The following is a 23,460-nucleotide window of genomic DNA, read 5'->3' on the forward strand; positions in this document are numbered from 1 at the left end:
TAAGTATAAACCTATTGAAAAAAGATTCAATTAAAGAATGCTTTGTTACTTAACCATTATACGCTGCAAGTTATATTTTCAGGAATGTTCTTATATTTTATGAAGTCACCTATCATGTTAGCTTTAATTAGAGATAATAATTAATCGTTCCTCAGGTGCGTCGTTTCTTGAAAAAATTTTTGCAACTGTGCATAATATTGGATGAGTTGACTAACGGAACTATACCGTGCAAGAATGCTAGCAGCTATATGGGCAGTTATACGTAATAAAGAAAAAATAAGTGTTTTTATAGCTTTATTCCTACTTAAATCAAAGCCGACATTATTACTTTCATGGTCTCATTTTAATAATCTTCTGCCAATAAACAATTTTTAGAGAGAATTTTTTTGGAGAAAATACGTCTAAAAACAAGTTAAATTAAACAAATACTAAGCTAATTAGAGTTAGACAGATAAAACTGTAACAAATTCCCTTTTTGTTCAAATTTGGACTATGTTGAAGTTAGCATGTGACGATAGACGCGAGCAAATCAAACTAGAACGCCATGTTGAGAAAAGAAAAACGTTGGGAAAAGCGTCAAGAGAGAAGAGCGAATTTAGTTTGCAAACACGAAGAGACAATCGGCCATCGAGTTTTTCTCGTCTCTCTATTACGGTGTCTGATTTGAAATAAGTCAGCACTTTCGGGGTTGACACCTGCGCGATGCGCGGTGTTGTGCTATCACAAACTCAGAGAAATGTAATTTACTTTCGAAACCAAGATCCAGTATGAACATCAGTTCTAGTCTGAGTCACAGAGTGAAGCAATAAAAAAATCACCGAATTTACTGTTACAAAAGTTGAATAATGGCGTTATAGTACGTAGCGTGAGGTTTTGTTTAAGAAAGCCATAAAAACTCACCAAAAACTTCAGCTAGCTCTATATGTTCTGAACTATAGACAAAGTATACCAATGGCTTAGCTTAAGACTGTAAACTATCGGTAGAAGTTATATGTAAGCTTATTATAACTATAATGCTTAGATGAGACTGAAATAATTCAACGATGACATTTTACAGAAACTTAAACAAGCTTAATTGATTAAATTTAAACGCCTGTGATCAATTTCAAATTGTCCGTTCGCAAAGTTGTCGGCGGATTCCAATCAACTTGGTGATAAGCAGGCAATGGCCGCTGCTTTAGCGATCAATCCTTACCCGACAATGCTTCCGCAGGTCGTTCAACATCCTTCCGCCGTTGCTGCTGCCGCTGCTGCTCACTTCTCTGTTTCTGCTGGTCCGAATACGCAACTCAACCCGGGCATGATGACTTCGTACGGCGGGATGCCGGTAACCGCACCCCCGTCGACATCACAAACCCAATCCGGGCTCTCGTTCGGGTTTACACAAGAGCAGGTTGCTTGCGTTTGTGAGGTTTTGCAACAGGGTGGAAACATTGAACGTTTAGCGAGATTTCTTTGGTCGTTACCAGGGTGTGAACATTTACATAAAAATGAAAGTGTGTTAAAGGCAAAGGCAGTGGTGGCTTTTCACAGAGGAAATTTTCGAGAACTGTACAAAATCATTGAAAATAACAATTTTTCTGAGCACAACCATCTAAAGTTGCAACAGTTGTGGTTGAAATCACATTATATTGAAGCTGAAAAATTGCGGGGAAGACCACTGGGTGCGGTTGGAAAATATCGTGTTAGACGAAAATTTCCTCTTCCAAGATCAATATGGGATGGGGAAGAAACCAGCTACTGTTTTAAAGTAAGGTTTAAACTATTCGACTCAAAGCACAAAGTGCAAGATATGCATATCTTATTTTAATCATGAATTAAAAAAACAGCATAGTGAATAAAATAATGTTGTAGTTTAATCTTAAAAATGCTAATAAGAAATTGAAAAAGTTGTTTAAGACGGTAGAAGCTTTAGAGTTAGTTTATTTCCTGAACGATATGATTAAAAAAATTCCATGCTTGCTTGGGCATGTTGAAAACGGGAATTTTTAAATTAAGCTACATAGCCTACTATCTAAGATTTAAATTTCAAATTTATTTTTTTACAACCAAAAGTTTCCTTGGAGCTAATAATATCTATATTGTAACAGGTAAGTTTATTTGAAGTCTAATTTTCTCTATTAGGAGAAATCGCGAGCTGTGCTGAGGGAATGGTATACTCATAATCCTTACCCATCACCGAGAGAAAAGAGGGAACTGGCGGAAGGAACTGGTTTAACAGTAACTCAAGTCAGTAACTGGTTCAAAAACAGAAGGCAAAGAGATCGGGCAGCAGAAGCTAAGGAACGGTAAGCGTATAATATATGGTGACGGTGAAATATGGCGGAAAATAAGCGTAGAAAAATTTTGGTCAAATGCAAACGAACTTTTGAATGTAATTTGTAAGGAATACTTGGTCATCGGTTTGACGCCTTTAACGAATCTGTGTCATTGAAGTTGGATAAAAACGTTTATCAACATGTCTGTTTACAATAATGTAGGCAATACGTCGTACACAAGCACAACTTTGCTCACATTAATGTTTAAAAAGACCATTTAACTCTGTAAAATATATTTATAATGTTAACTATTGTAATTAGAATAGTAAAATAATTTGTTTTTTCTTTGGATTAGTTTCCGATTTAAACTTTGTTGGTTTGTCACTTTGAAAAAGTTTATGGAGAGTTTCTTTAAATTTCGCTACACAGGCACATCCAAATAGAAATAAACTTCTGAATATGAAAGGAAAGAACAAATTTCAAAATATTCTTGTACATATATGCAAAAATCTTAATAATTATCTACATTTTGACGTCATGAATCACTTCTTGCTGGTTCCGCCATTTTGTTGTAACAAAGGAGAATTGTTCTTTTCCCACAATGAGCAGCCTGGCACCTACGACATACCTTTGAATTGAATCATGACATAGTATTTTCAATTTTATCTGCGTAAACATAAAAATTTGTTATTCTTCAAGAAATTAACTTGACTGATAGTTTATAACTACCTGCAAATTTTTCTAGCTTTTAAGTTTTTTTTTCCGATTTTTGCATACAAAAAACTATATTAGCCTCAAAACATTAAAAACGTTCTAGAAACCATCATAGGCTAAAGACAAATTTTAATATTCCGAAATACAAAAATAAATACTCAACATTAATGCTTTTTTTCACAGAGATGGTAGCGACTTATCTCAAAGCGGCATGTCTTTGCCACCATCTGGAATTTCGAATTCACCGCACCCACAATCCGGGCTCGATAACATGACTCCTTCGGGACATGGTACATCACTCTCCGGTGACGCCATTGAACCAAAGTCCGGACTGGAAGCACTGTCACACATGCCGCATGTCCCTTCCCAAGTGATGCACCCTCATCATGAGCAAATGTTACATCCTCATTCTTCTCATCCGCACACACCTCCTCATCCCGCACCTCACATCATGCATCCCCACCAACAGAGTCAGGGCGTGCCCCCACAAAACATGATCATGAGTACATTGCATAACCAGCACAGCATGCCGCATCACAGGGGAGTAACTATACCTGGTCAGTATACAGTGGCTGGTACACCACATAGTGGGCATTTGACTCCCCTGCAACATCAAGAGGTCCAGTACCCCCAGCATGCTGGACAGGTCAATCATCATATGCCAAGTGCTTCAGCGCATGCTCCTGTGTCCATTCATGATTCAATGATACATCATGGTATGACAAGCAATGCTGTGGAGATGGGAACATAACGTTTCAGCGTATAACGTTCGTTTATCGGTTAACTACATGAAAATATAAGAAAATACAGATACAAAATCAACTGTTTCACTTATTCTGTAAATACTTCACTGTTGGGAAAAGACAAAGCCATATGTAGGTTTATTTCACTGTACCTCCCATTTATTATTTAGTAGCTAGTCGTTATTGGAAGCAAAAAAATGGATCACATTTCAAAGTTATTTAGGGTGTTAATTTTGCGGATTATTGATAAATATTGTTGACAGAGAATGTGCTATACAGCTAAAAGACATATTGATTTTTAAACGCAGTCTATTTTTTTATGCTACACCAATTTTAATTGTAAGGTTGGACCAAACTTTGTTGATAAAAAATGAATCATATTGGTATATATTTTGTTAGCAATTGTGCTGTAATCAGGTTTTGCACTATTGTTTGTGTTATTGCTTTTATTTTTTACCAAATTGAAAAGTGCTGTGACAAGACTACTTTTCGAAACTTATTGGTTTGTAATTAACTTAGGTTCACATGAACCAATTTGCTCGTTACTTGTTATATTATGACATGCCCTGTTGCTTCAATGGTGTTGCAAAATGTTTATAGGGTTTTTAAATGCATTTTTCCTGAATTTTTTAGCAGACGATCATAATAAAAGGTTGACAAATATTTATGCTTGAACATCCTGTCATGAGAACAATCAAGTAAGGTATGGTTCAGAGGATCCTATGGAGGTTGCAACATTCATTCTTCATCATCTTCCCTTTGGAGATAATTAAGGTTATTTTTGTTATTTATCACTTGAATCTCTCGCGCTTTCTTCGCGTATTGGTTTTATATCGATATTGGTTTATATGTAACCACTGTAGAAAACTCTTTTGGTTCAGACTTGTCTGCCTGTTGCTATAACGTAGCTTATAGTTTATGTTTACCAGGATAATCTGTCAAATGTCTTGATCGGCAATAACCAAATATAATGTGCAGCTTTTCATATAGCACAAAAACATAATGTTCACCTATTTACAACGGTGCATTTAAAGAACTTAAGGCGATTAAAATCGGCATTGGTTGTGTCATTGCACAGCGGGATGAAGTAAAATGAATAGATGAGGCACGTGTCTTGATAATTTTCCGAAATTATTTCACCATTGTTGGAATAATTCCTTCAAAACGTTTTCAAAATAATTCAGTTTTTATCTTTTCACTATTTACATTCACTTTACAAGTATTTAAATTAAACCGTTTTTTTTTAAAAAAAAAGATGAATATACAAAAATCCGATAATTCAAGGTAAAGAATGTTGCTTTCGGATTTGACAATTTAATGTTTGAAGTTCTGTATACGCGCTAAGATAAGTGCGTATATAAAGCAACATTGTCAAAAAACACCTTCCACCTGAATCGTATTAAAGGTAATTCAAAAACACTCGTCCTAATTCTTCCAGCAGTATGTTGTGAAAAACAATCCTTTGGAGGTACTAATATTGCAAGTAAATAGTGTTTAAAATAGTTCAATTCCTGAAATCAAAGACGGCTTCAAAGTCGACACTATTTCTGGATAAGATCATAAGCTTTACCACGTAAGACGTAATGCCTTGGGGGTTTGAACAAAATAAAAGACTAAAACTTTATAGAATACGCTCTACAAAAACCAAATTGGCTTTTCTTCTGTATAACAAGGTAAAATATTTTTTGCGCAGGTCACTCACTTTATACGACTATGCCACAAGCGATTTATCACTAGAGGTTAAAACACTTATAATTGTTGATATTCAACACGAAACAGTATAATTGTTGTAGAATGGACTGAAATTTCAAACGCTTTATTAAAGTTTAATAGTAATTTTATATTAAACACAGCACCTGGAACGCAAAATATTAATTTAAACCATATGCGGGCGTTGGTCATTAAAAGGTAAGATGAAACTGGAGTCAACAACGAAAGGATCATTAAAGTAAGCTGATTTGCGCCAATTTATTCGTTCTTAGCAAAGAAGACGAAAACGAAGCAAACTCTTTCGAAAATTTGCCGAACAAAATAATTAAACCTTGTGCTAAACATGTAAAGTATTGATGTATCCGATTGCTGCAAGTCCGAGATTATTCAGACAGAACGCAATCATAGAACTTACAAGACAACTGCAAATTCAACTGCAAAAGTGTAGAAAGCAGACGAAATAGATATCATTAATCTGTTTTGACAAATGATTTGCAATTCGATTTTAGGCTTTAGCCAAACCAGGCTATTGGGTTATAGATGAATTGAATGAGCTCAAATCCAAAAATAACGTCAACACAAGCAATAGCTGCATATATCAATAGTTTGTACAAACTGTTTTAACAAAATAATACAATGACAAATTCTATTGCAGTTATAGCCTTTTTAAACATTAAAGAATGCTGATTTATCGAATAAAATGTTAATTATGAGGTCTGAGGTATTAAGACACATTTACAACTTGACCTTGCAACATGAGACCTGTTGCAATTTTACGTCTTGATGACACGTTTGAAGTGAGACTTGCATACTGACGGGCAGCTTCCGTGATTATCAGTCATCCAAGTGAAGCTGAGTATGAGCGTTTCGCTTCACGATCAACGTACACCTGCCGTTTAAATCGACACATAAAAGAAATGTCTAACATATACAAACAAATTAATGATAAGATCAATAAAAATTTGTAAATAGAGTTTGGGTAAACGTTAGTCTCCGGCTGGTCACACCTGTGGTAAAGAGTACATCTGTGAAAGGTTTACTAAATATTTCTCCAGTTGATGTTTTGCAAACTTAATATTACAAATGAGAAGTAAATATTTTAATGTCACCATATCCGTTTTTTTTTAAATTAAAACAAAACAATATTGAGTAGTTAAATATCAGATGGCGGTTACATAAATATCTAACTTTAAAGAGTAGCCTTTATATTCTACAGAAAAAATGCTGTAAAGGAAAAGTGTAAAACTGTGTTGTACGAAAGTAACGGTTCCTAATTACCAGTCAGAGCCTTAGATGCATCATGGCCCACAAACAATTTCGCCGGTACAAACCACACAAGCCGGTCATTAATTCAAATCGGGGAAAAACAGTCTGGGGATTAACATTTCATTTAGCCGCTCCGAATATTTGGAAATTGTCGACATGTTTAGCTTCAGTTGTTGTAGCGCTGAAATAAAATGCGTATGATAAAAACTTTCACTGTCATCACTCTACAAGTGTATTAAAATTATTTCTCCAAATACACAGTTACGAATCCATCAAATCAATACACAACGATGTATTATGATACAATGCTGAGTTCAGCTATACATCGCGTACTCAGAAATTATAGTTTAAAGTATTTTTATCGCTTTGTTGTCGTCGACCGACGTCGATTTCAAAGTTATGCAGTAGAATGGCATGGAATTTATCATTAGAAGATAGTTTAATGAAAGTAATTAATTAAGCAAAGCGGGAATATATATTTCTTTTACGATTGATTTAATGATTTATCAAATTTAAAGTTTCATATTTTAATTAATGTTGTTAACATTTCTTATGAAAAAAAGTTCAGTAAAAACTCAAACAGAACACAAAAGTTTGATCGATTGCAAAATGCCCGTTTTGTACAGCAAATACAACACCGATAAGCGCTTGTGTGGCCGTCATAATATTTTGACTTTCACGAGCACACAAATTACAGACAGGATCTTAAGCTTTATTGGAAAGCTTATACTCATGGCATTGAATTTCAAGTTAATTCTTTTTTACAGTAGACGATATTTCCTAACCTTTATTCGAGTGGCCTTGGGCGTTAGCAATGACAACAAAATTGCATGTAATTATGTTGAATCTCCGTAGACTTCCTTCAACATAGAATTGCGACAAGATTGACTGATAACACAGATCTTAAAGTTCAATCTTATATATGGAGTTTAACTATAGTTTTATTTTGCATGTCTGTCATCGCATATATATTATATTAAGAGTTTAAAACAAGTGAATAACTAACCCCATTACCACATCCAAATTGTTTACAAAAATACAGTAACAACGCGACAAACAGTTTTAATACCTTTTTCTTCAAAAATACTTTCTTGTACTTGTGTTGCTTGCTTATATATTTTCTAAAATGTGTTCTGTGCCTTGTCTAATTAATGCAAGATACGCGTTTAAATGTTTGCTTTCCACAGCTAAAAATAGTATCAGGTTTGAGGTTGTCAACAATTTACAGTGTTTGAAACAGAATAAAATCTGCAAAACGCCTTATATTTTTGGAAAAAGTAAATGTAAAAAACGTTGTATTGAATAAACCGTGTGGTGCTATATGAGACGCAACACGTGCGCCACACGTTTTAAGAAAACGATTGAGCGATGATGACAAGTTGTTCAAATTCGTCAAGGTTTTATGTCTTTTTGATAGGTAACTTCCAGTGATACAGATTGATGACCTCATCAACAGCTGCTTGCGGCAAAACAGCGGAAACAAAAAACAAACTATCGTAAAAAGTTCAAAGCAATCAAAACATATCACTCGTTTAACATCATTTGTACCAAAGAAAATCGCAATTTTGTTGTCATAAGCTGGGTTACAAAATCAATTATTGATACAGATCATGTGCTATATAAAGAGCAAGAAATAGTAACATATTAATTGAAGCTATAACTCTAACCAGCTATGACTCCAAAAAGTTATCAAGTTCAAGTCCTTTGCCGGATTTCCCTATACCGAGCTTGTCTAAGATATGACGTGAGAAAAGCGCATGATCTTTGACCTTTGTTCAAGTAGCTATTGTTCGGTCTCAACTGAGCTTATAGAATTCTTAAACAAAAGCAACATCAGAAGAGAAATTGGTGTAAGGATTCGGTTGAGACAGGTCACGTGTAATAATAGAGTTTGAAACACCACGATTTGTACACGTCACTATACTTCCTCTCATTCATTAGCCTTTACCAGGCAGTTAAAATGAAGAAATTGCAAGATTTATCAGTTTAAAACAACAGGAAGCAAATGGAGAAATTCAGAGCTGAACACAATAGGAAAATCCAGTGATGTCATTAAACAACAAAATCACCAACGCTGAGTACCAAAATCTTAAAACGGAATCATCATCATTTACGTAACAAAAAAGTTTAGCGTAAGAAAACTCCGATCAGGTGTTCTGGTTTTCGTGTAAAGTTTCAATAAAGCCCTAACCTAATTTATTTCGAAACAACTTAAAACTTGAAGGTCGGCAAGCTTTTTTTTATTGGCCATTCTGGCCAGGTTTGTCCTTATTCTTATTCTTACACTTCTATATATATGCTTCGAATTAATTTTCTTGAGATAACCGGGGGCGCTTAAGCTCCGAAAAAGAGGTTCTTATAGTCTACGGGAATCCACAAAAGCTATTATTTCAAACCGGCTTCAGCGATATTAAATGACGGGTTCACGCAAGACTGTCGCAATTTTTTGCCGTCACCACATAATGTAAAAATTACACCCATCGGAAGGTAAGTTGTCGAATTTAAGCTCTTGCGGCCTCTTTGATTTAGGACCACTTACAACTTAATATCAATGATACAGCAAAGCTTTGGCGACAAACATCAAAGAAAAATAAAAATATATTGATAACGAGTTGAAATTTCGACGGCTTGATAAAACAGCGCAATAAATTTCCTTTCATGGGAAGTGGCAAAATGTTTTGAACATCAAAAGATAAAACAAGGTTCATCATGTGCATGCGCTTGTTAGCTGTCGCGTAGGCCTAATACACAAAGTATGCGCATTTTACGCCATAACCTTAAGCTGTGAAGGGTTTCAACGCGAAACGTTGTGAACAAAACTCTTTCAAAAAAGTTTTCGTGGTCGTAACAACCACTAATCAACTACACCAACATACGGATAAGCGTGATATATTGCTAGTTATAAACCTATTATGGACGTTTATTTTCGACTCAATATAAACCAGCTGTATTTTTAATGAAATTTGTCATTGACAGCTTAATAAGAACAATGGCTGTGTACCTGCATAATACAAACTTCGGATAAGTTTCCAAACCTTTTTGAAGACAGGCTTTATTGAAATATTTCATAGAGCAAAAACATTGCAAAATCCGTAATAACAGAAACGTTCACATAACATTGCACGTTGTACTTTGGTGAAGCAAAATCTATGCGGCTATCGAGGCGTGCAGTGAGCCATATAGTGGAAATAATGAGAGTAAATTATCCACATAAATATAATGTTAATTGAACAGAATCAGTCAAAACTGGAGCGATGATACAGATAAAGGTTGCATTAAACGCTCCATTAAATGATCCATTTTCGCAAATAGTTTCTTTGCACTGTTTCTTATCCAAATGAACATAGAAATTTCAAAGCGAGTAAGCAATGCGACAAGCAGCTGGTTCAAAAACAAATTTATCACTCAGAACGCGAGCAAAGTGAAATTGATCTCCTCCTTTGAATGGCATGTTTTAATTCTTAATCCATATTTTATCACATTCAAACTGGTTAAAAAAATGCTTTATCAGCTGTATCCTATCACATTGCCTTTGCAAAAGGCGCCATTAAAATAAACGTAATTCTTAACTTATAACAGATGGGTTTAGTCTAGTGAGCTCAGTATTTTTAAACAAAAGGGAGCACAGTCTCTTTTTCTATAATAATATGTAAATGTACTGTGGTCAATTCTTAAAGCGTAACAGATTTTCTATTGTCTGACTGACATTCAAGTTTAAAGTTTAACAATGGGCACAACCTTAAATGAGTTTGTGATTAAATAGTTCCAATAAAACCGAATGGAATTTACCGGTATGCAGTTAGGCATGTCTAATGATGAATGACTGCATTACCAGCTCATTAAGGAAAATTATCTGACTAGGTTCACCTGACCACCAGTTGTGAAAGAACGATTAAACACCAAAGCGAAAACGACAAAATGATAAATCTATTGAAAAATTAGCCTAAACAAAGTAAACATATAGAGGTAATAAGGTATCGTTATAAAAACAACAACAACAATGGATTCTTTGTATTTGCTCACTACAACCCATAACCAGCATCTTACTTGGTAAAGGTGGATGATGTTATTGGTAGCAGTAATATTTCTTGCGGAATAATGCACATTTTGTTATATTGAAACGATATCTATCAAAAAACTGTTCATAATATACTGGAGCTCACCAAACAAAAACTGGTATGTAAATACACAAAATTAAAGTCAACTCAGACTGAGAGCAAAGCCTTAACCAAAGTTTACGCGAATGAACAACAAACATTAGCTAAAATTAATTAGTTTGGGACGATTTATATCATGCTTCGGTATTTTGTTTCAGACACGCTTTGGTAAGCGAGAACTGGTAAAAAAATCAAATGTTCGTAACATCATTATTAAGCAACCGTGAAGGAATGTACACAGATTGTGTTCCGTTCGAATTAGTCTACGTCGAAGGTGAATGTAAAAGTATGTAAAAGTCAGCATTAAGCCGTTCCGAGCGTGGGAAATAACAACATCAGGTGCTAGTTGGGTTAAACTTTCGCGTGGGTAATAAACCCCACTTCAGACCCACCTACACTCAGTCGATCATTACTATACAAATGAGCACGACTCCTAGGTCACATAAAGAGGTAACTACGGATAATTAGCAAAGGATATACAGAGCATGATTAGATACCGTGGAAACAGGCCAAATTTGCACAAAGTAACGAAAAACTGTTTCGTAAATATTATTTTTGTTTTAACATTGTTTTTACCAATATTTACGAAAAACTCGGCAAATGTTTGCATGTGAGTAGCCTATATACTTTGAGATAAAACGAACAAAATGCCTTAAATCTGACGGTAGCTGTGTTACTGTTATATTGTAGATCTGCTAACCATGAAAGATATTGGACGGCAACTTCATACTGCACATGAAATATACAGTACATGGTTATTCTATATTACGTTTTTATTACGCACGGTTTTTTTTTCAGTTGGCATTAACATTTGGTACAATTAACTTAGAATAAATGGGAAGATTCAAATAAGTTTATTATATTTAAGTCTTGCGCTGTGCAAGAACGAGCGAATAGTTATTAAGGGTCTAGGCTGGTGAAATTGGTACTAGGTGTTTTGTAACGAGAGCTGAAAAACTTAAGCAGATAAGATTTCGTAACGGGCCATTTGCAAGCAGGGTATAGAAAAGCGATTAGAAAAAATTGCTTGTGCGAAGATTTTGAGTAAATTGGATTTACAGTCTTGATGGAAGAGATAACATGTTCTAAAACGCTCGGATTCCGCAATGGGTCATGTAAGAAGATAAACTTATCCATATAGCTTTGGTAATCAACTATATCTGTCAGCGTATTTGATTTCCCCTTCAACTCCGATTGGCACGATCAACTAATGCTTATTACAGTTGGGGGTAAACTACAAACACGATAATTTATTGTGGAAAGAGCTTCTATTTGCCTTGAACTTAAAGCTAATTTAATCAGGAAAGAGTTACATGGAGTTCACTGTGAGCGGATGTAATTTAGCTAATGCCCCGTTTTTGTTTAAATCAATTTCGTTTATGTTGAGAGCAACGCCATGCCTTTAATAAGCAACAATAGTTTCAGTTTGTTAGACAAGATATAACATTTCTTTGGGAAAGTTTTACACGTAATTTAATACAAGAAACTGACGTCAGCTTACAAAAGAATAATTGCCAATTGTTTAAATGTTAACCTGGTCAGCTTAGCAAACAGCTATTCAATTAAAGCGTCTCTTTTCAAAAAGACTGGTGTTAGTTACCAATATCTTTATTTCTTTTTCGAAAGATTAGTAAATTCAGTGGGGACGCCGTCCACTGCTTGGCTGTTACAAACAGTTACATTAATGGCAATTAGGATCGACTCGCCGTCTCTCGTGTATCGAGCTACGGTAGCATCACGGGAATCAAAAAAGGTCAAATTACACTGATAGTATTGTTCTTCACTCTTTGTACTCCAATTTAATAAGTGACGACAGAAGAAATACCCGTTGGTTCCGTTGAACAAGCATTACACAAAACCGAGCGCACAAAACAGAAACTTTTCACTGATAACATTACAACGCCGGAGCAAAGACATACCTGATACTGTTGTGTTTGTTACCTAGCACGCCTCGTCACAATAGCTAATGAATCTTACAGTGAATAGATGGCTGGTACAAAACGAAATTTAAAACCGTCTTGAGTATCAAGAGGCAGTCACACAATTCATCACAAAGAAAACCTCTTAAATAATTGAATTAAAAATTTCATCATGTTTTCAAACCTTCGCTTTCTCGAAGCCAAAAATTCTTCATGTCTACAGCGTAAACATGGGGATTAACAGACAGTGAGAATTGGTTGGCTGATTTCCTATCGTTTATTGTATTAACACAGGTAAATAAAAACTGACTTTTTATCACCGACACACTGTGTCGGCGTTGTCAACTACGAATTGATATTGCTTACAATACGTATTTTCAGTTTTTACAACAAATCACGAAGCGCGGTAAAACAATGTAAACGCACAAACAATCCCATTGATTTTATAACAACCATTGTTTCATAGAGTCTATTGATTAAAATTAAACCAAGATTAGCTCGGTTCGTTAATAAGACGTAAGACAGAGGGTAGTAGGCTGATTTTTGGTTGCCATAATTTTTTTTGAAACAGTCAAAATCAAAGAATGTGCAAAATTCGTCATGCAGTATGGTGATGATGTTTTTTTGATGTATATATTTACAATTTACACACTCAATTAACAACACAAATGTTTTTCCTTTGCAAACCCTTTCTACACGATATATGTTTCCGTCATTTTTCCAAGACAAGCCAAATATGGTTGCTTTTTCACAAAATTTGGATCGTTATAGTAACCGCAAATAAACTGCTGTACTTGGAATGTTCAGTTATACTCCAGTGACAAATGATGGGATAGCTTACAATTGCACCAATGGCTTCTTTTTATTTCACCGGAGAAAGTTGTACTGTACTTTCGGAGATAGATTTCTCTGTTCCTATGTTGCCTCTGATATATATTTCCTGAAAATTATAACATATACCAAATCAAACCAAAATTTATTACTTGCTGTACATCTAACTTTAACGACTAGCTAAAATAAACTTTTCACATACTTTCTTCGCGTTGTACCGCCTATCTTTAGCAACGGCCACGACCAAGGTCTGCTTACAATGAAACACTCACTTTCATGGTTTCAAGTTGTATTACTTTCATACTAATTTCAATTTAATTTCATAAAATAGAATTTAGACAGTTAGATATGAGATCCTTAAAGCAAAACCTAATTCTGTGTTTGCAATGCCTGTGTTTAAAACAAGAGCAGGAGAAGAATGGAAGAATCAGCCATACCCATTTATATGTACACTTGGTATCGTATAAGTTAGTAACTGCGCTTGTCCTTTCAGTGTTTAAGGAAAAATGACCGGATAGGAGGTCTCATACCAGCTATTAGAGATTTTTGGAATGAGAGTATCCTACGTGGTTAGAATGACGGGTTTTTATAGTCACTTATTTTAAGACCAATTCCGAAGTAATTCTACAACATGTACATGTGCTAGTATCAGTACCGAATGGGCGCATCATGCATCTGTCGTCTGAACATAAATATAAGCTACCTGATACGTAATGGTATGTACTCTACGGAGAGAATATTGTCGGAAACATGTAATTTTTCTATACAATATGAATATTTCCGCACTTGTTATTACTGCAGCAATTTGTCATGGTAAAGCCATTTCAATTTTTCACAAGTTATAACTACGTTGACATAATAATTGAAATGCTAACTGCTCTTTAGCGAGCCCTGCCGACTAAGTTTAATATTGTATCTGTAAATAAATTTTGCCAACTGTGGGGAGCGAGAGCATGATACTAACCGCAAAGTTCAACCATAACGTGGTAACAGAAGAATGTGCTCACAAATGATTAATAAGCTTAATAAACAGCAATTTTTAATAAGGCTTCAAGACATGCAATTGATGCAAAATGTAAAATACAGCGGTGTAATAAATAATGATGACTGAAGGTAAGCACAACTGTTAAATTAATTTAATTAAAATTTTTGGGTAGGTCATAGGCTACAGTACAGACGATGTTAATATCATTAATCGCCACGACCCTAAAACACCAAATTTGTCGTTTTTTAACAACAACTGAACTGAGGGGAAGGTATGGCGCAAGTCGCGACTTAAATTTGGGTGTCCCAAAATTACGGAAGACGTGGCAACCGGGGCCACGGTTCTTCTTGGCGAGCACCGCGTATACACAGAAGCTGCTATTGTAATGAAAAACAGATGAAGCTTGTATTGAACAGAAGTAGACCTAAACTGACGTGCAGCAAATGAACGAAATACCCTTCGCGCAAGACGCACACTTTGTGTAATAAGTTATATTGAATTAGGCAATTTGAGATTAGCAAAAATGTGAAGACTGCGGGGTTTTGAAGGAAAGTGCCCTACTGACACGAATGCTACAGATTAAAACAAACAACTGTTTTAGCAATTTTTATAAGGAAATCCACAAATCTGTTCTTTTTGATTTGATATCCGAATAAAATTGTTCTTTCTTTCGTCAAAATACGTTAAAGTGTAACTTGAAATTTTTTTTATTTGTTTCTACAAATGTGTGCGGATCAGTAAACAACACAAAAATTCTAAACGTTTCTTTTGGAAAGAGGCGGTAGTCGATTTCCGCTTTCTGAAAGGTCCGGCTTCAGGTAGGCTATCAATTGATCTGACTCGAGTCTTATTTTTTAAATGAGTCGAGTCACCTTATCCAAAACACTTCGAGATTGATGATAGCTAATAAAAACTAGTTGGCTGTTATGACAGGTAAGTTACTTCCTTCATCATCATTCATTTCAGCAAAATTTGGCGACCACTGGCCTCAACACCAAAGGTGTGATAGACCGTAGGGTTAGAATGGTATTGATAGAAGTATATAATATACTGTGTTTTCATGGATAACGTTGTTGCTGCCTGTCGACTAAAAGTTTCTGATTTTCTTTCTGTTATTTCTGAAATAAATATCCGTTTACTCCTACCTGTGTGTCTCAGTTTTTTTTTAAATAATCCAGCGTATTACAGCTATTTCTTGTTTATTTCTCATTGTCGTTACACTGCGTTAAGTTAAAGGGCACTAAAATGGAGAAACGTTACGTAAAAAATTGGTTGTAAATTAAAACACATTTAGCTGGGAGAGATGTGCTTGTGGCTATTTGGAGTTCCTTAGCACTCTGTTCTTTTAGTTTTGAAAGTGCAGTTTTGAGTTCATACCATTGCGCCTTCAGTATTTTCGTTTTTTCTGCAACTGGTATCAATTTGGAATGCTTTAGAATTCCTATTCCTGAAATATACACGTAATTCAATAAGACGACATATTACCATTATTTTTAAAGAATAGCTGGTAATTAAAGGAAAAACATCTCACCAAATTCATAAATAAACGATGGTTCAATTTGATAATTGTTTTCAATTAACTGGAAGAGATGGTCCGTTTCAATTTCAACTTTATGTTCTTGCTCCAAACTTACTTTTGAAACCTTTGCATGATTCTAACAACAAAAGCCCAAAATTTGATAAGCAATCGAAGTAATTTATAGCCAAAGTTATCCTGCAACGACGACAGTTTGTGCAGTATAGTCTCTATGACTGATGCGTTGTTATTACAACCGAATAAATCACCATTAACCATAACAAGAAATCCCTTTCAGCGCCAGCATGATACATTTATGATATTAGGAAAGGATTTTAAACAGTACGTTGACATAATTAGAATTGTATTTAAAAAAGACAATTAAATTCGTGGAACAAGCAACGAAACATTCTTGTGAAAAGGAATTTGCTTCACTTCAATTACTCAAAAAAAACTGACACACAAAGTTTTCTAGAGCACAAAAATATTATCAAGCGAATACGATTTGTTGCATACATGAAATAAATACTTCCCGGCTACTCATAAACTTCAACCATTGTTCGATAAATAACTAACAAACTACACATAAACATATATACAACCACTAGTAACCAAGCTGTTGTGTAATTGCTTACTGTTTTAATTCTTTCCAACCAGGTTCTTTCAACATCATATAAATAACTCTTCATTTGAGATAATCTATCACTCAACACCAGCAACTGCTCATTTAATGTTTGTCTGTCCTTTGTCACAATCACTTCTCTTTTAACATCGTTGTGCACGCTTTCATTCTGCAAATGATTTGGAAAATAAGAAGAAAGAGAAACTGTGATGTCTCACTTTACAAGCAAGTAACACTAATATCGTTTAACACCAAAAAATCTTTCTGAATTTAAAATACCATCCATTGCCAAAAGTAGGGTTGTAGCTGCTGCCATTTTAAATAACCTTGTAAAATCTGAAGTCTTCGTTCAAGATCAACTTCAATCTGAAAACAAACAGACAGTAATCTGTTTGTTAGTGCAGTGTCTTAAAGTATTCTATTAATACATAGACTTTGTCATTTATACACAAACCAAACTGGCAGTTATCTTTTCACCCAATTGTTTATTCGGACACCAATCAACTTGACAAAAAGCAAGTCAAACTAATAACAAAAACTGTTTTTTTTTCACATAGCATCTTTTTGAAAGTGGGCAACAGAGATTGAAGCAACCTTCAAAATGATCATCAAATACATACAGAAGGGTATACAAATTTACAAACAATTAATTGTGGTTGGACTTACCAGGCTGATTGAAGATGGTTTTCTCATCATTAACAACTCGTTTACAGAGTAGGAGTATTCAAAATTTTTCTCAGTTGAACTATCAGGACTACGATTAGATTTTGCAAGTATCTAGTAACACAGATTTCGTTCAAGTAATGTATTGCTGAAATTGATATAGCTATACTGCTGAAAAAAACTCCTGAAAACTGTTGAAAGAATGAAATTGCATGTAATTTGGAAAATAACAATTGTTTATTCAAAAACCCTGCAGAGTTTGAGAATACTAAACATAATATAAACACATTCCTTACTTCACCATGTAGCCTTGCGTTGCTCATTCGTAACGACTTCAAACGACTTGCCATTTTTTCAATTCTTCCATATAGCCATGATAAATATCTAATTTGATCATGCAAAGTTATGGACGAAAACTGATGGTGGGTGGATTGTTTTATATCAAAGCGTTGTAATTTGACAAAATCATAATCCGTGGATGGATGGAACTGTTCTACACGGAAGGTTTTTTTATGCAAGAAGTTCCCTAAATCTGCAAGATTCATAGCATCATCTCGAATCTTCGACAACAACTTTGTACAATGTAGCAACCATCCAAAACATAGAAGAAGCTCATTGCTGATAGAAGCTTTAGATATAGCTGATGACAAACGATGCTCAGGATACCTGTAGATGCAGAGATTGCATATGTTATATGTATGTCATCTTCATTAGATACGCAAAACATAATGTCAATATTTACAACAAAGGAAAAACAATGGAATATGAAAACACACATCTAAGTCAGATATGCCATGCTTTTGTTATGCAACTACAGGTGCATTTTTTCGTTTTCACTATCTTTATCCCATTTCTGTATTTAATAAGATGTACTTATAGACTTATATAGACTTGTTTCATGAAAATTTAATTCATTTGCAATAGGATATATTTTTTATAGTCTCTGAGTTGAAAATCATTTGAGTACCAAACTGGTGGTGTTTTGAACACAATGAAAAAATGAACCTGTTAAATTATGAACTCATTTTGAGGTTGCAGGTCCTTGTCTAAGTTTCAACTGGCGAGCATTTAACCAGTTTGCCAATATCTTAATAGTAATAGATTGGACCAGGGAGACAAACAAGATGTCAACATGGGCCAAATCATTTCTTCTCTGATCCTATTTGCAGTGATTTTCTGTACTAACTCAAAAAATATTGACTGCATACCTGCTTTAAAAAATAAAAGCCTTTTTTGACATATATGATATTCAACAGAATATCTTGTATATTAATTTGATTTTTATTTCAAGTTAATTGATATGATCACTGATCAGCAATCATCATGAACTGAAATGGGAGAACTTACATTTTGACATTTTGCATTAATTCTTCATTGTTCAGACGCAAAACTGATCAAACAAACGCGGCAGTTTATTTTACAATTTATAAAAAGTGTTTTCTTTCAACTAACAGGACTTGTTTGATCAAAAATCCATGTCACACAAATATGCATGCAAACACAAGTGAGTGCATGTGGATATAGAGACCTTTGTGACAAATTTTGCAACTTATACAAAACAAAAAGGAAATCATCAATCACCCAAATCAAAAAAAATCACAACATATAGATACAGTACATCAGCATTCACTCATTCGGTTTCAGCAGTTGAGCTTTTTGTTTTCACTTCATAGGTTGACATAGGTTTCAATAAAGATACCAAGATAAACCAGTTCACACCACAGCAAGCTTTGTTCACATTCGAAGCAGCGCAAGACAATTTCAAAATTAAACATACAACTTCTTTAAAATTAGGAACAGAACCACAAGTGAGCCATGTTTTAATGTTATCCGCACATCGTTTTTTGTCTTAGCACAAACAACACTGTGCATGTATGTAGCAGCTCTTAAAAACAAATCTTAAAGAGTTTGGTTGCTTTGAGATTAATTTCATGCTTGTTGGAAAACAATTCGAACAAAACTTTTCAGAAATTATAACAATTTACTAGAGTTGGTAATAAAATCTGCTTAACGCTGCTGCTGGTTGCCGCTATTTCCAGAACTTAACCAATATATACATCAAGGTTCAATTGTAAGTTCTGGTTGAATACTTTTGTTTAGAAAAAAATATAGAAGCTAGTAAATATGAATTTTGCCCAAAAAAAATTCCTTAACTAGATTAAAGAAAATACAGTGAGGTCGGCCCTAAACACCCACTTAAAACACCAACTGAAATTTTAATAAAGTATATACTGTAATGCAATAAATATGTTTTCAAAACTGCCAGACATTTGGTAAAACAGTTTTAATGCACAAACATTACCAATTTTCTAGATTTTGAGAATCTGCTATCAAATTGTTTAAATGTGACTTTACTTCACACTTTCGAGCTCTACTAGCAAAATTTGTAAAACTTTGCTTTGGCATGTGCATATAAGACTACAAGAAAATCAACCTTGACAAAAGTCTAACACAATACAGTGTTTTGATAGCCAGTACTTCCGTGTGAATAATAAACAAAAATGGAAAAAATGCATTGTCAAAACTTACGAATTTGGTGAAGTTTTCAAAAAGCAATTTACAATTTTAGCTGTGCAGCACAGACTGTGCTAACACCAATGTGAAAGTGCAAATGAGTAAAAACACAACTATTACCTTCTAACTACTAATGGTAATGGAACTATAACTCTCTTACTCCCAATAATAAGCTGAATACATACTGTATGACAGGGCTTCCCAAACTTTTTTGCTCGCGACCCCTTTCAAACTTCTGAAGTTTTCCGCGACCCTTCACGTTTAAATTGATTAGCAGTGCGAAATATACCTTTGTCATTAGTGACATTTATTGAGATGCAAAGACTGAATTCAAGCAACCAGTACTCAAAGCCTACTTACTACTTTACACATATGTAGGCCACTGGAAACAAAAAAAGCACACACATTTATTCAGTGTGATTGGTGCGACTGCTTTCTGCTACAAAGCAAGTCCAGCCGTGGCTCAACATCTGCTAATGCTGGTCTCAAGGCGGTTTTAATGTTGATTAGGCTGGAACGATATTTTGTTTTGATTGTATTTTGTACTTCGTGTAAAATTGGTATACGCTCTGCGACCCCTGACGTTCGTTACGCGACCCCTTGCGGGTCGCGACCCCAGTTTGGGAAGCCCTGCTGTATGATACATACTTAATTACTTAGTAGCATACTTCACTTACCCATATACCTTCATCATATTAAATACAGTTTTGAAGTCACTTGGGTGTAATTTGTCTTTAAAGTGTTTCTCTTTGGATACAAAAAGTAACAAAGTATAAAGAAGTTGAGTGAGGGGAGAAATCTGCAAAAAAAATTAATATATCTCAGTGTTATTGTTAATTTGCTATATTAACTAAATTCATAACTTCTCAAACTTACAGCTTCAATCTGATTGTGCTTGGCTTGCCTAAAATGGTCTGGAGAAATGTACGTGCATGAACATCCATGCTTCAGCAATTTGCAAAGTTGAACAATGGCATCTTTGGCTTTATTTTTAGATGCCATTACAAAGCTACATTAAAAAATTCACAAAATATTATAGCAGTTTAAGTTTTAGCAAATTAAAAAACAAACTAACCAGTGTGAGACTTTTTTCTAATTCAGTGGAAATTTAAAACTTTAGATGTACCAGTACGAGTATTTTGATATAAAGCATTTTAAATCAAGTAAGACAACAAATGATTGAAATAACAGCCAGCAGCATTAAGAAGCAATAAAGTGTCATAAATGAATACACAGAAGTCAATACTGACAAGTCAAGGATTAATATTGTGTGATTTCTATATCAAAATGCTATAACAATTGAAACAAAAGCAATATGTACAAAGTGCACATGATGTTAAGTATTTATGGTGCTTGCTTCTCAAATTCTCCAAGAGATTTTTTTGTGTCATGTTTCAAATCATCAATGGCTTTCTTGCCACTTACAGAAATCAGGTAAATTGCCTCATTATACCTCAATTTTACAAAATCCTTCATTTTCATATCGTTCATGTTCCTATTTTTCAATTTTAGGAATGGGCATTTTGAACTATGTGATTTGTGCTCTGATTCTGGTTCATCATTTGGTTCCCAGCCTTCAAGATCTTTATGACATACAAAACATCGAACAAGATCTGGATCACTGTCTGGATTTGGACGAAAAAATCCAGAGTGAGAAAGTTTTTCAGCAGTACATTTTGCACCATCATCTTTTGTATATGGCCAACCATCGAATGTCTTAAAACGATTTGTGTAGAGAAACATACTGGCTTGATCAACAGACATTGCCAATGACAAACACTCCTCACTCTGGTGATAAATTTAACTATATATATATATATATATATTAAAATTATACCTGAAAAACATGTCGAAAAAATTTGTTTTATATAATTAGTTTCATATATAATCCTATCTATATAATTAGTCTTATATATAATATATTAGCAACTGCTATTATTATTGTAAATGGATTTAAATTGATTGAATAAATAGTTAACTATTAATAGGCTAGTTATAGATTAATTTAGTGTTTGGAAAAATATACCATTTTAAGTTGAAAGTTAGCATTTATTTCTATTAGCATGCTAAATTTTGAAATAATCATGAGAAGCGAGAGCTTGGGGTCAGGGGGGATTAGTTATAGGTTAACTTACACTTTCAAAAAATTAATGTCATTTTAAGTTGAAAATTAGCATTCATTTCAATTCACAAAAAAAAGTTTGATTGCCATTACACTTAAATACCGTATTCGCATTTTCCTACCTTGGTGAATGACATCCAGTAAAATAAATGTCGATTTCACTGACTGCCAGCTACCTAAGTAGGAAAGTAACAATTGCAGAACCAGCTAACCGCTTAGGCCTACTGCAGTTGTTTTATCCAAACCGGCAGCTGGTGAAATACATGTAAATGCTGCCATAAACTTTCATGAATAACCTACGTTATGTTGCCTAATTTGGCTTGCAACATAACATCATTGCTGACAGTTAGCTCAGTTTAAAAGAATTCTGACAAGTGACAATTCATCTGGTAAATGACCAGATTGGAAAGTGAGCTAAGTGCGTGGGGGACCAAATTTAGGCAGCCATTATTTCATCAGGAAAAACTTGGGCGTTTAAAGTTATTTTTCACAGTTTCTTGTTAATCGAACTCAAATTTTATAACAGGTTAACCTAAATTTTAAACCTGCCTTAATCTATACTTTTTAAACTACTAAAGTTGCTGAATCACAATATTGTGAACGGTAGATTTTCGCTGATTGGTTTATCACTCTCGTTTTATACGGTGAGAAGTCAATGCTGTTGCATAGTGGTCAGCGATGGTGCTCGTATGCTAAAGGTCTCAGGTTCGAATCTTGCTATTGCTTGACTTTTTTGTCTAAATTTACTTTTGATCTGATTTAGTCATGATAGGTGAGAGTTTGGGTCGAAAGGAATTAGTTTTAATTAATTTAGACTTTGGAAAAAAATGTGATTGAAGTTGAAAAACAGCGTTTATTTCAATTCGCAGCCTAGCTTAGTAATTTAATCAGTAAGAGTTTGGGTCAGAGGGGATTAGTTTTAGGTTAATTAACACTTCACATAAATTAGTATTTCGTTTTAAGTTGAAAATTAGCATAGCCTACATCTCAACTCATTGACTAGCGTAGGGCGTACGCTAATTGCCATTTACCGTATTTGCAATTTCCTGCTTCGGTTAATGGAGGTCTGTAAAATAAAGTGTTTACTTCACCGGACGCCGTTAACGGAAGTAAGAAAATACCAATTGTGTAACCGACTAGCCTAGCCGTTTACCGAAGTAGCTTTTTCTAAATTTGAAATTGCAAGTTAAACAGACCTACCGGTACAACTCCCACACTAAATACTTGTAGCATAATCATAAAGCCAGTAGTCAGTAGATACACGTAAGTAGCTGGATAGCCTAAGTCAGTAAACACCAAGTTACCAACCAAATAGTGCAGTAGAAGTACAGAAGATGTTATCCGTGGGCCGTGGGGTTGTTTTGTTTTCGAACTTACCGCCAAGGTTGCCAAGTTTATTTGCATCAAAGAACAAAATTTCCCTCACAAAACTGCAAATAT

The 23,460-nt window shown here is 34.5% G+C and overlaps 3 protein-coding genes across 3 annotated transcripts; 1 reads left to right on the forward strand and 2 right to left on the reverse strand.

Moving 5' to 3' along the window:
• The first annotated feature begins 1,036 nt into the window (after window positions 1-1,036).
• Window positions 1,037-4,378, forward strand: LOC143463199 (uncharacterized). The gene is made up of 3 exons (XM_076961607.1): window positions 1,037-1,750; window positions 2,125-2,288; window positions 3,156-4,378. The coding sequence occupies exons 1-3, from the start codon at window positions 1,166-1,168 to the stop codon at window positions 3,721-3,723; spliced, it is 1,317 nt and encodes a 438-aa protein (XP_076817722.1). The 5' UTR covers window positions 1,037-1,165; the 3' UTR covers window positions 3,724-4,378.
• An 11,387-nt stretch (window positions 4,379-15,765) lies between these two features.
• LOC143463099 (uncharacterized) lies at window positions 15,766-20,910 on the reverse strand. The gene is made up of 8 exons (XM_076961476.1): window positions 20,775-20,910; window positions 20,576-20,697; window positions 17,681-18,050; window positions 17,388-17,498; window positions 17,001-17,087; window positions 16,735-16,890; window positions 16,115-16,238; window positions 15,766-16,030 (listed from the first exon to the last, which is right to left on the reverse strand). Exons 1-8 carry the CDS (start codon window positions 20,898-20,900, stop codon window positions 15,840-15,842), a joined length of 1,287 nt encoding a protein of 428 aa, XP_076817591.1. The 5' UTR covers window positions 20,901-20,910; the 3' UTR covers window positions 15,766-15,839.
• Window positions 20,908-21,731, reverse strand: LOC143463100 (baculoviral IAP repeat-containing protein 5-like). The gene has a single exon (XM_076961477.1). It carries the CDS (start codon window positions 21,660-21,662, stop codon window positions 21,243-21,245), a length of 420 nt encoding a protein of 139 aa, XP_076817592.1. The 5' UTR covers window positions 21,663-21,731; the 3' UTR covers window positions 20,908-21,242.
• Window positions 21,732-23,460: the final 1,729 nt, after the last annotated feature.

Source organism: Clavelina lepadiformis, chromosome 6 (genome assembly GCF_947623445.1).
Source record: "Clavelina lepadiformis chromosome 6, kaClaLepa1.1, whole genome shotgun sequence".
Taxonomy (NCBI): domain Eukaryota; kingdom Metazoa; phylum Chordata; class Ascidiacea; order Aplousobranchia; family Clavelinidae; genus Clavelina; species Clavelina lepadiformis.